This window comes from Hyperolius riggenbachi, chromosome 8, assembly GCF_040937935.1.
Source record: "Hyperolius riggenbachi isolate aHypRig1 chromosome 8, aHypRig1.pri, whole genome shotgun sequence".
NCBI classification, from domain to species: Eukaryota; Metazoa; Chordata; class Amphibia; order Anura; family Hyperoliidae; genus Hyperolius; species Hyperolius riggenbachi.
This window is the reverse complement of record NC_090653.1, coordinates 59,854,159-59,865,251: the sequence shown is the minus strand read 5'-3', so window position 1 is coordinate 59,865,251 and position 11,093 is coordinate 59,854,159. Positions and strand designations below refer to the sequence as shown.

The following is an 11,093-nucleotide window of genomic DNA, read 5'->3' as shown; positions in this document are numbered from 1 at the left end:
GAAGAAAAAAATGTGCCCATCCATGGTAACGTTTTGATTTTAAAATCTTGCCACATCTATGGATAAATGTATTAAGAAGTAATGGGGCCCTGGGCAAACTAATAATTTCTTTTTTTTAAGAATTTATTTTTTTATATAGCGCTTTTCTCCTGTCGGACTCAAAGGGCTTGTGAGGCAGCCACTAAAGTGCACCCAGTAGGCGATCGCAGTGTTAGGGAGTCTTGCCCAAGTTCTTAGTGAACAGGTACTGGCTTACTGAACAAGCAGAGCCAAGTTTCAAACCCTGGTCTCCTATGTCAGAGGGGGAGCCCTTAACCAGTACACTATACAGCCACAAGGAGTAGATTTGAGGCCCCCTTGGGGTCTTTTTTGTAAGCTAAAGTAGAGAGAGGACAGATACTGTATGTCACCCCTCTGTAGATGTGGTGAAATTACTATTTTTCTATTAAATTTTTATTTTTAAATAGCCTATTGACATAATAATTAAAGTGGCACTATGGCGAAAAATGGTAACATTTAAAATATGTGCAAACATACAAATAAGAAGTACATTTCTTCCTGAGTAAAATGAGCCATAAATTACTTTTCTCATATGTTGCTGTCACATAGAGTAGGTAGTAGAAATGTGACAGAAGCGACAGGTTTTGGACTAGTTCCTCTCTTTATGGTCGAATAGCGGGTTGTAACAGAGGCATCAAACTAGAATAAAATGGTTAAAAACCGTTTAAAAGGAGGGGGGTAGGTGGACGCCACCCTCAGGTATATATTGAACAGCCAATGAGTCGTTGTAAATGGACAATTACATTTATTACAAGATCTCCAAGTATGCAACGCGTTTCACGGGTCAACCGCCCGCTTCATCAGGCAATCAAATTTTGGAGGTACACGATGCTGTGTTAGTCTCAGAGCCAAACGCCTACTGTTTCAGAGCGCCTACACAGTAGGCGCTTGGCTCTGAGACTAACACAGCATCGTGTACCTCCAAATTTTGATTGCCTGATGAAGCGGGCGGTTGACCCGTGAAACGCGTTGCATACTTGGAGATCTTGTAATAAATTTAATTGTCTATTTACAACAACTCGTTAGCTGTTCAATATATACCTGAGGGTGGCGTCCACCTACCCCTCTCCTTTTAAACGGTTTTTAACCATTTTATTCTAATTTGGCGCCTGTGTTACAACCCGCTATTCGAATATCTAGTCCACCCTGGGTGGAAGGGTGTATCCCCATTTCTTCCGATCTACAGAGAGCGACTTCTTATACCTGAGTGGGGTCAGGTGATAATTCTCCCCACCTGCACCGTCAGTGGTTTCCTGTGTGGTAACCCAGACTTGTGAGTATAACTTTCTCATATTTTCACATTACGTACTTTTCTCTTGACATACTACACTATATTGGGCTCTCGGTTTTGTCATCTTTTGTATCCTTCCAAATCATCTCTTCATAGGGGATTCTCAGGGATTTATTTATTTTTTAAAAGCACTTAGTGAATGGCAGTTTCTCTGTCCAACTGCCAAACAACTGTGTAGCAAGCAGGAAAGCTAGCCATCATCATTGTTTAAATCCTTTTTGGGGAATATCTTTATAAAGAATAAAAGCCTTGCTGAGAACCCCCTATGAAGAGATGGACTAGTCCAAAACCTGTCGCTTCTGTCAGATGTCTTCTACCTTCTGTAAGTGACAGCAACATAGCAGAAAAGTAATGTATGGTTCATTTTACTCTGAGATAAATGTACTTTTTATTTGTATATGTTTGCACATATTTTAAATTTTTACATTTTTCGCCATAGTGCCCCTCTAACCTAAGAAATTACAGTACTGAAGTATTTGTCCACCTCACTATTTTGTGCTTAGACAGCTTATCCCCAATCTCCTTTTTATAGCAGCTTTCACGTCTTTATTCTTTAGGCTGTAAATAAGTGGATTCAGTATAGGAAGCATGGCCGTGTTGAAGAGAGAGAGAAGTTTATTCAGGTCCAAATTGACAAATGATTGTGGGATCACATACTGAAAGATAAGACTACTATAAAGAAGGATGACCACTGTCAAATGTGAAGAGCAAGTGTAGAAGGCTTTAAGTCTTTCGACACTTGAACGGATCTTCAATATTGTGAAAATAATAAAAACATAAGAAATAAAAGTGAGAAGAAATGGACAAAATGTGGCAACAAATGTCCCGACGACAAGCATGTAGAGTTCAAGATAGGTGTTATCACTGCAAGACAACTTCTTCAGAGGTACGATATCACAGAAGAAATGGTTTAATTTATAAGACCTATAACAGGTAAATCCAAGTAATTCAATGAATATAGGAATGGTCTCAATGACTCCCCAAGTCCAACACACGGTGGACAAAATTCCACAGAGTTTTGGATTCATTATTGTGTGATAATGCAAAGGATTACAGATGGCCACATAACGGTCATAGCCCATAGCTGTTAAAATCAATAATTCATCACATAATAATGATAAATATATAAAGATCTGAATAAGACAGCCAAAAATAGAAACTGTCTTATCTCCAAACAAAAATGCTTCAAGAGATTTATGTAGGGTGATTGTTGAACAGGAGATGTCCACCATAGACAAGTTAGTTAAGAAAAAGTACATAGGGGTATGGAGGTGATGATCTGTACAGACTAGCAGAAGGATGGTGATGTTGCCTCCAATGGTGATAAGATAAATGAGAAGGACCATGAGAAAAATTGGTACTTGCAAAGCAGTACGTTCTGAGAACCCAGTAATGATGAAATATGTTGCCACGGTCTTATTGGTCTGATCCATGCTCTTTAAATGAGTTCAATGGGTTTTAAATTTGCTCAATGTATATAAAAACAATTCACATTACAATTTAAATTATATTTCGTTTGCATTTCTTTCATTTTTCTGAAATAGAATATCCAAATTAGGGATTCAGGTAAATTAAATGTAGTGAAATGTATGACAAATATTATTTTTATAGCAATTTGAATTAGAGGCATATTACCAAAGATTGCATGTGGTCAGTTGTGTGCACATTCTCTCGTATTATTGTTGCTTTGCCTGTAGTAGATAAATAGTGTACTGATATCCTTGGGGATGATGATCCTCCTTTGTTCACAAATAATGAGCGCATTAGCTTAGGGAATAATTATTGTTGTGTATGAGCATATCGTTAGAATAACAATGAAAATGAAAACATTTTCTTCATTTCGAAACCATCATTCACGTATTTAAAACATTCCAATTATTTTTTTTCTTTCAATCAGAAAATGGATTGTCCATCAAGAAATAATTGATGAGTGCTCCACACACTGGGATGCACGTCTGTTTTGATGAATATGCTGTCAAATACACAGTTCAGGAAGTGAATTATTGTGCCAACTATCTTCTCCCTTCCACCAAGCTGAAGATGTGCATGCTAAAAAACACTGAATCAATCAAACATTAAATGAAATGTTCTTAATTTGAGTACAATTAAAGGAGATTTTCCATCTGTTCAATCAAGAGTTTTTTTCATTATCTGACATATATCAATTGGTTTGCACCGGTCGAACCTGCTAAATTTGAATCACTTCATAATCAATTTGATAAAAGAAACAAATCTATTAGTCAACTGAACACTAAAATTATTCAGTGTATAGTAGTGATAATTGTAATCTGTGAATTTTTTGCAATTACAGCCATACAGTATGTAATTGATTTTGCATAATCTGTTTGTAATTTTGTGAAATTGCACAACATTTTACGTAATTTTGTGCTGATTTCCGCAGTTAATAGCAAAGCCCTTATACATGCTACTGTCACCAACATTGTGATGTTTGTTAAGGGGTATGGTAGTTTTTCAAAAAAAAAAGCTTGTAGTTTTTGAGAAAATCAATTCTAAAAATGCAAAGGAAAAAATGTTTTTAAACTCAAAAAAATGAAAGTTTAATAACAATTTTTCCTTTGCATTTTTAAAATTGAGTACAGGTAGTCCTCGGTTAACAAACGAGATAGGGACTGCCCGCTCGTTCTTAACCTGAATCTGGCCTTAAGTCGGGACAGCCACTTTTGCCCCCGTTTAAAATGCAGAGTTATTGCAGCGGAAGGTAAATAGAGGACATCTCACCTGGTCCTCGGTGGTAGAAGGTCCCCTCGTGGTGTCGGGAAGCTGCGCAGCCCGTCCTCTCGCTCCGTCCACTGTTCTCCGGCGGCTTCTGGCTTCACCTGCGGCGCATAATGACGCAATCAGGAAGAGTCCCCTAGTGGTGGCGCTTCCTAATTGCGTCATTATGCACCGCATGTGTCATTCTTTCTTATTTATTCCCTTGGAGCATCAGAGCATTCAATAAAATTCACAAATGTTATCAATCTGTAAACTAGAGACCTAGGGCTACTCAGATAATGCTATTTGGAGTATTCAGACTTGTGCAGTTTTGCTGAAATTTGACCCTAACTTTGAAAATGTTTTATGTTAGATTGAGTCTATCCAGCTATGCTTTGTGTGACATGAGTTCAACCTTTAAAACACACCAAAATGTATTCTACAGCCCATAACAGTTACAATTATACAACATATTCCTTATTTAGTAACAAACTGCTAGTGCAACAATCCATTATACAGAAGGTGCTCTATTTTTTTTTTTTTTGAATTTTTCCCTACCTATGTTTTATGTGACATCAGTTCGAGCTTGAAAACGCACTAAAATGCATTCTACAGCTCATCACGATTAAAATGACACAACATATTGTATGCCTCACTTAGTAACAAACTGTTAAGTTGTATGGCCATGCAGCACACTGTTAAAGCTGCAGTGTGCTGAATTGTAAAACCTAGAGATGACCCTGCCCATGACTTTGGACCCTTGCAGCAGGGTCCAAAGTCATGGGCAGGGTCATCTCTAGGTTTTCTTTGGGATTTATCAGCAAAGTGGAGACATTTTAAAAAAGCTTCAAAGTTCAGCCTGCTCATTGTAGCTAAACAGAAGGGTGTGCTGTGTAATGAGTTCTTAGACTAATACAGTACATGTGGATCTCAGGTTGTTGGATTATGCCGATATTAAGTGTTAGGTCCAGAAACACTTTAAGCTCTGCTATGGTGGTGGGCTCCCATCTTGCAGCCAAATAACAGGAGGGATTCTGGGCAATTGATACACAAATAAATTAATTTTCACCACGATATGCTGCAAGAAATCATCAGTGATGAATAGCTGGTAAAAAAAATCTACAGGCTGAACATTTTCAGTTGTGTGAAATTTGTGTGAAAGGCAGGATGTTGGGAGCTACAAAGTTAGTGGGTGGCCATATGCCACGAATAAGCTCATCTGGTACCTCCTGCCTGTGAGGTACTGGTGGCTGTACAACCTGCCTTTGCCTGGCTCCACTCTGATCACTGCTGCTAGCTACAGCCGTGTTGCCCACCAAGCCCCCTGCTATGGCACCTGACAGGTCCTGGTTAGTGGATTCATCATCCCTTCTGAAGCAGTGAGATGGTGGCCTTGTGGACTCTGAGCTGTCACAAACTCACTCAGAGTCGGTCACAGGGAGCCATTTTCTCCCTTAATTGTCCCCACTGCTGCTCTGCTGGAGGATGGTGGCTTCCTCCTCTACAGAAAAGCGTCTTCCTGCCAAACCAACAGAGGGGAATAGATACATACTGGTAAAACTCGAAAAATTAGAAAGTCCATTTATTTCAGTAATTCAACTTATAAGGTGAAACCAGTATTTGAAATAGGAACCCTTTGCAGGTGTTTTGGATTAATTAGCTGATTAGAATCTAACACTTTGAGCCTAGAATATTGAGCATTTGGACAATATTCTAATGGTCTGAGATTTGGATTTTGGGGTTCTCATAAGCTATAAGCCATAATCATCAAAATTATAACAAATAAAGGCTGGAAATATCCCGCTTTGTGTGTAATGAGTCTGTTTCATACACAGAATCAATTCACCTTTTAAGTAGAATTACTGAAATAAATGGACTCGTGCACAATGTTCTAATTTTTCGAGTTTCATCTGTAGATAGATAAGAAAGTTAATAGAAAAATATTTTTTTCGGGAATAATAATAATAAAAAAAAAGAATAGAAGAATATAAATAGAAATATAGAATTAAGGGAGAGTAAAGAGGGGGAAAGCTACAGAAAAGTACTAAAAGTGAGGATTAGAAAGTCAAGAAGGGACTAATTGCCTAAAGAGGGGGAGGATAAGGGAATCATCTGGCTAGTATGGGGTTAAAATTTTAATTAAAAAAAGCACACAAAAAAACTACCAAAATACAGTCTTGGTCTCTCTCCCAGCTCTTGTCACCTCTGATCACTGACTGACAGCAATATGAGGTGATAGATGAGCTATGTAGAGAGAAAAGCAACTTTATTTACTAACATTTCTAAGAATGATCATTGTTACTGGTTTGTAACAATGATCATTCCTTACACTGGTACTGAATTGGCATTAGAGATAGGCCGAACCTCCGATTTTAGGTTTTCGCGGAAGGTTCGGTTCGCGGAAAAGTTCGCAAACCGCAATAGACTTCAATGGGGATGCGAACTTTGAAAAATAGAAAAAATTATGCTGGCCACAAAAGTGATGGAAAAGATGTTTCAAGGGGTCTAACACCTGGAGGGGGGCATGGCGGAGTGGGATACATGGCCAAAGTCCCGGAGAAAAATCTGGATGTGACGCAAAGCAGCGTTTTAATGAGACTCTGAAGCGAGAATAAATCTCGCTTCAGAGCTCATAGTTAGCAGGGGCATGTGTGCCCCTGCTAAAACGCCGCTATCCCGCCGCACAACGGGGGTCCCTTCACCCCCAAACCCACCCCCGCAAACCTTGGCCGTAGATTTAGTTGTTCCTGGAGGCAGGGCTAACGGCTGCAGCCCTGCCTCCAGTCGCGTCTATCAGCGGCACATCTCCGCCTCTACCCGCCCCTCTCAGTAAAGGAAGACTGAGAGGGGCGGGGGAGAGGCGGAGATACGCGCTGACAGATGCGCGTGGGGCAGGGCTGCGGCGGTTAGCCCTGCCCCAACCAGGAAGAGGGGATGCGCTGCACAGAGGGGGATTTGGGGGTGAAGGGTCCCCCATTTAGCGACGCGATAGCGGCGGTTTAGCATGGGCACACATGCCCCTGCTATCTATGAGGTCTGAAGCGAGATTTATTCTCGCTTCAGACTCTCTTTAAGGGCCCTTTTCCACCAGCGCGTTTGCGCTGGCTGAATCGCAAAAACGCAAACCGCTAGCGATTTTACAATCGCTACGGTTTGCTTTTTAACATAGGAATCGCGGTAGGTCATTTCCACTACCGCGATTCGTTTTTTACTTGATTGCGATCGCGCCGCGGAGCGACTTTTGCCGCGATTTTGCTATGCAGTGCATAGCATAGCAAAATCGCGGCCGCGAACGTCGGGGAATCGCCGCTATTGCGATTCAGCAATCGCTAGCGTTCAGCGTGAACGCTAGCGATTGCTAGTGGAAAAGGGCCCTAAGGGCAGAAATCACATTAAATGCTAAATTGCAGGCCTAAAGTGCTTTCAAAAATCTTGCATGTGTATATGTTACTGCCAGAACCCGAAGTGTGGCCACTTCGTGTTCTGGCCAGCCGCTTCGGGTTCTGGCCAGCCAATGCGCGAAGTGGCCGCAGCGCAGCGGCCAATGTTAGAAATGTAATGTTTACACTTATTTTACAGCCGTCTCGCTGCGGCCAAATGTATTAAAAGTTGCTTAATCTAATTAAATATAGCCGGCGGCAATGTGATAGATGAAGCCGCCGGCTTTCGCACTGCCTCCTCCTCCTCCTCTCCCCCCCCCCCCCGCCTCTCTCCTCTCCCTGCCTTCCATATAATACGGAGCCGCCGGGAGAGTCGTTCGTCGCGGCAGGAGAGCAGAGCGGGGAGGCTGCAGACATTGCTTCTGCCAGCACCCGCTCTGCAGGGATGGCAGGATTCCCCTGCCGCGACGAACGACTCTAGGGGACACGCGTGTCCCCGCCCGGCTGCTCCGTATGTCGTATAGGAGGCAGGGAGATAGGCGGGGGGGGGGGGGAGGAGGAGGAGGCAGTGCGAAAGCCGGCGGCTTCATCTATAACATTGCCGCCGGCTATATTTAATTAAATTAAGCAACTTTTAATACATTTGGCCGCAGCGAGACGGCCGTAAAATAAGTGTAAACATTACATTTCTAACATTGGCCGCTGCGCTGCGGCCACTTCACACATTGGCCGGCCAGAACCCGAAGTGGCTGGCCAGAACGCGAAGTGGCCACACTTCGGGTTCTGGCCGTAACATATACATCAATCAGGTAGTGTAATTAGAGTTCTGCTTCACACTGACGCACCAAACTCACTGTGTAACGCACCGCAAACAGCTATTTGCGTAGTGACGGCCATGCTGGACTGGTGCGCACCACACCATGGCCAGTGTGTAGGCCGTGGCGGTTTTCAAGCCCATATGGTCGCCGGGCTATGGTAGCTCAATGATAGAACAACAGTGACTGTCCAGCTGATCAAATTTGGTCTGACCACAATGAAGCAACGACCTTATCATCTTTTGTGTCCCACCCGAGACACTCAAATAGCCGGCGGTCATTGCTTCATTGTGATACGCAAGCCCCTTCACCGCGGCAAGATAATGATCACGAAGGGGGATGGGCACATGTACATGCCTTTTTGTTTTTTTGTTGCAGCCTCCCGCAGTGCAGCCAGAAAAATTAGGCAGGCATGTACACGCACCAGAAAAATTTGTGTAGCAGCCGCTGCTAGCAGCGGCCTTAAAAATTCAGGAATCTGCCTAGAGTCCTGGACCCTGTTGGTGGTGGTGGAGAAGGCAAGTGGCCTGCAGGCAGAGATGCTGTGTGTGGGGACTGACTTAGTCTTCGGCCATGCAGTAGCCCTCCGTGATCCATTCCTCATTCATTTTGATAAAGGTGACTTCTCTTCTCAGTGACAATGCCTCCAGCTGCACTGAAGGTCCTTTCTGACAGGACGCTTGCGACAGGGCAACAGAGAAGTTGTATGGCAAATTGGGACAACTCTGGCCACAGGTCAAGCCTTTGCAACCAGTAGTCCAAGGGTTCATCGTCGCTGCTCACAGTGTCTACATCCACACTCAAGGCAAGGTAGTCAGCTACCTGCCGGTCCAGGCGTTGGTGGAGGGTGGATCCAGAAGGACTACGGTGAGGAGTTGGACTAAAGAATGTCCGCATGTCTGACATCACCCTGAGATCGCTGGAGCATCCTGTCCTTGCCTGTGTGGACTTGGGAGGGTTACTGCCAGCGGTACCTTGATTGCGTTGTACAGCCACATCACCCTTAAACGCATTGTAAAGCATCATCGACATATTGTTCTGCAAGTGCTGCATCCTTTCCGCCTTGTGTTGAGTTGGTAACAGGTCCGCCACTTTGTGCCTGTACCGAGGGTCTAGTAGCGTGGCCACCCAGTACAGGTCATTCGCCTTGAGTTTTTTGATAGGGGGGTCCCTCAACAGGCTGGACAACATGAAAGACGCCATCTGCAAAAAGCTGGATGCAGACGTACTCTCCATCTCCTCTTGCTCTTCCTCAGTGACGGGACTCCTTTTCCTCCTCCCAGCCATGAACAATACCACGGGACCGTGGAGCAGCAGAAGCCCCCTGTGACGGCTTCCGCGGTTGTTCTTCTTCCGCCGCCTCTTCCTCCTCCACAGAAACACCTTCCTCATCATCATCATCAGAGTCCGACTCCTCTCCTTCCCCACACGACTCCTCTTCTTCCTCGTCCTCCTCCCCCCTCTGTGCTGCCGCAGGTGTTGTGGAAACATCAGGTTCGGATGTAAATCGCTCCCACGACTCCTGCTGCTGTAACTGTTCTCGTTCACGCTCCTCCACAGCTGTATCCACCACTCTACGCACGGCACACTCCAGGAAGTAGGCGTAGGGGATCAAGTCGCTGATGGTGCCCTCAGCGCGACTCACCAGTTTGGTCACCTCCTCAAAGGGCTCCATGACCCTGCATGCATTTCGCATCAGTGTCCAGTTGTTGGGCCACAACTAGTGTTGGGCGAACATCTAGATGTTCGGGTTCGGGCCGAACAGGCCGAACATGGCCGCGATGTTCGGGTGTTCGACCCGAACTCCGAACATAATGGAAGTCAATGGGGACCCGAACTTTTGTGGTTTGTAAAGCCTCCTTACATGCTACATACCCCAAATTTACAGGGTATGTGCACCTTGGGAGTGGGTACAAGAGGAAAAAAAAATTTAGCAAAAAGAGCTTATAGTTTTTGAGAAAATCGATTTTAAAGTTTCAAAGGGAAAACTGTCTTTTAAATGCGGGAAATGTCTGTTTTCTTTGCACAGGTAACATGTTTTTTGTCGGCATGCAGTCATAAATGTAATACATATAAGAGGTTCCAGGAAAATGGACCGGTAACGCTAACCCAGCAGCAGCACACGTGATGGAACAGGAGGAGGGTGGCGCAGGAGGAGAAGAAGGCCACGCTTTGTGAGACACAACAACCCCGGCCTTGCATGAGGGCAAGAAGCGTGCGGATAGCATGCTTTGTACCGCCATGCAGTCATAAATGTAATAAAGATAAGTGGTTCAATAAACAGGGACCACGCGGCAACGCTAACCCAGCAGCAGCAGACGTGATGGAACAGGAGCAGGCGCAGGAGGAGAAGGCCACGCTTTGTGAGACACAACAACCCAGGCCTTGCATGTGGACAAAAAGCGTGCGGATATAGCAGCAATGCTTTTTGCCGCCATGCAGTCATAAATGTAATACAGATGAGAGGTTCAATAAACAGGGCCCGGAAACGCAACACCATCCCAGATGTTCATTGGTCATGTTACTTGGTTGGGGTCCTGGAGTGTTGCGTAGTCATTTCCAATCCAGGATTGATTCATTTTAATTTGAGTCAGACGGTCTGCATTTTCTGTAGAGAGGCGGATACGCCGATCTGTGACGATGCCTCCGGCAGCACTGAAACAGCGTTCCTACATAACGCTGGCTGCCGGGCAAGCCAGCACCTCTATTGCGTACATTGCCAGTTCGTGCCAGGTGTCTAGCTTCGATACCCAATAGTTGAAGGGTGCAGATGGATGGTTCGACACAGCTACGCCATCTGACATGTAGTCCTTGACCATCTTCTCCAGGCGA

At 44.2% G+C, this 11,093-nt stretch overlaps 1 protein-coding gene across 1 annotated transcript; it reads right to left on the bottom strand.

The window, feature by feature from the left end:
* Positions 1-1,839: 1,839 nt before the first annotated feature.
* On the bottom strand, positions 1,840-2,784 carry LOC137527340 (olfactory receptor 5AR1-like). The gene has a single exon (XM_068247848.1). It carries the CDS (start codon positions 2,782-2,784, stop codon positions 1,840-1,842), a length of 945 nt encoding a protein of 314 aa, XP_068103949.1.
* Between the last annotated feature and the right edge of the window lie 8,309 nt (positions 2,785-11,093).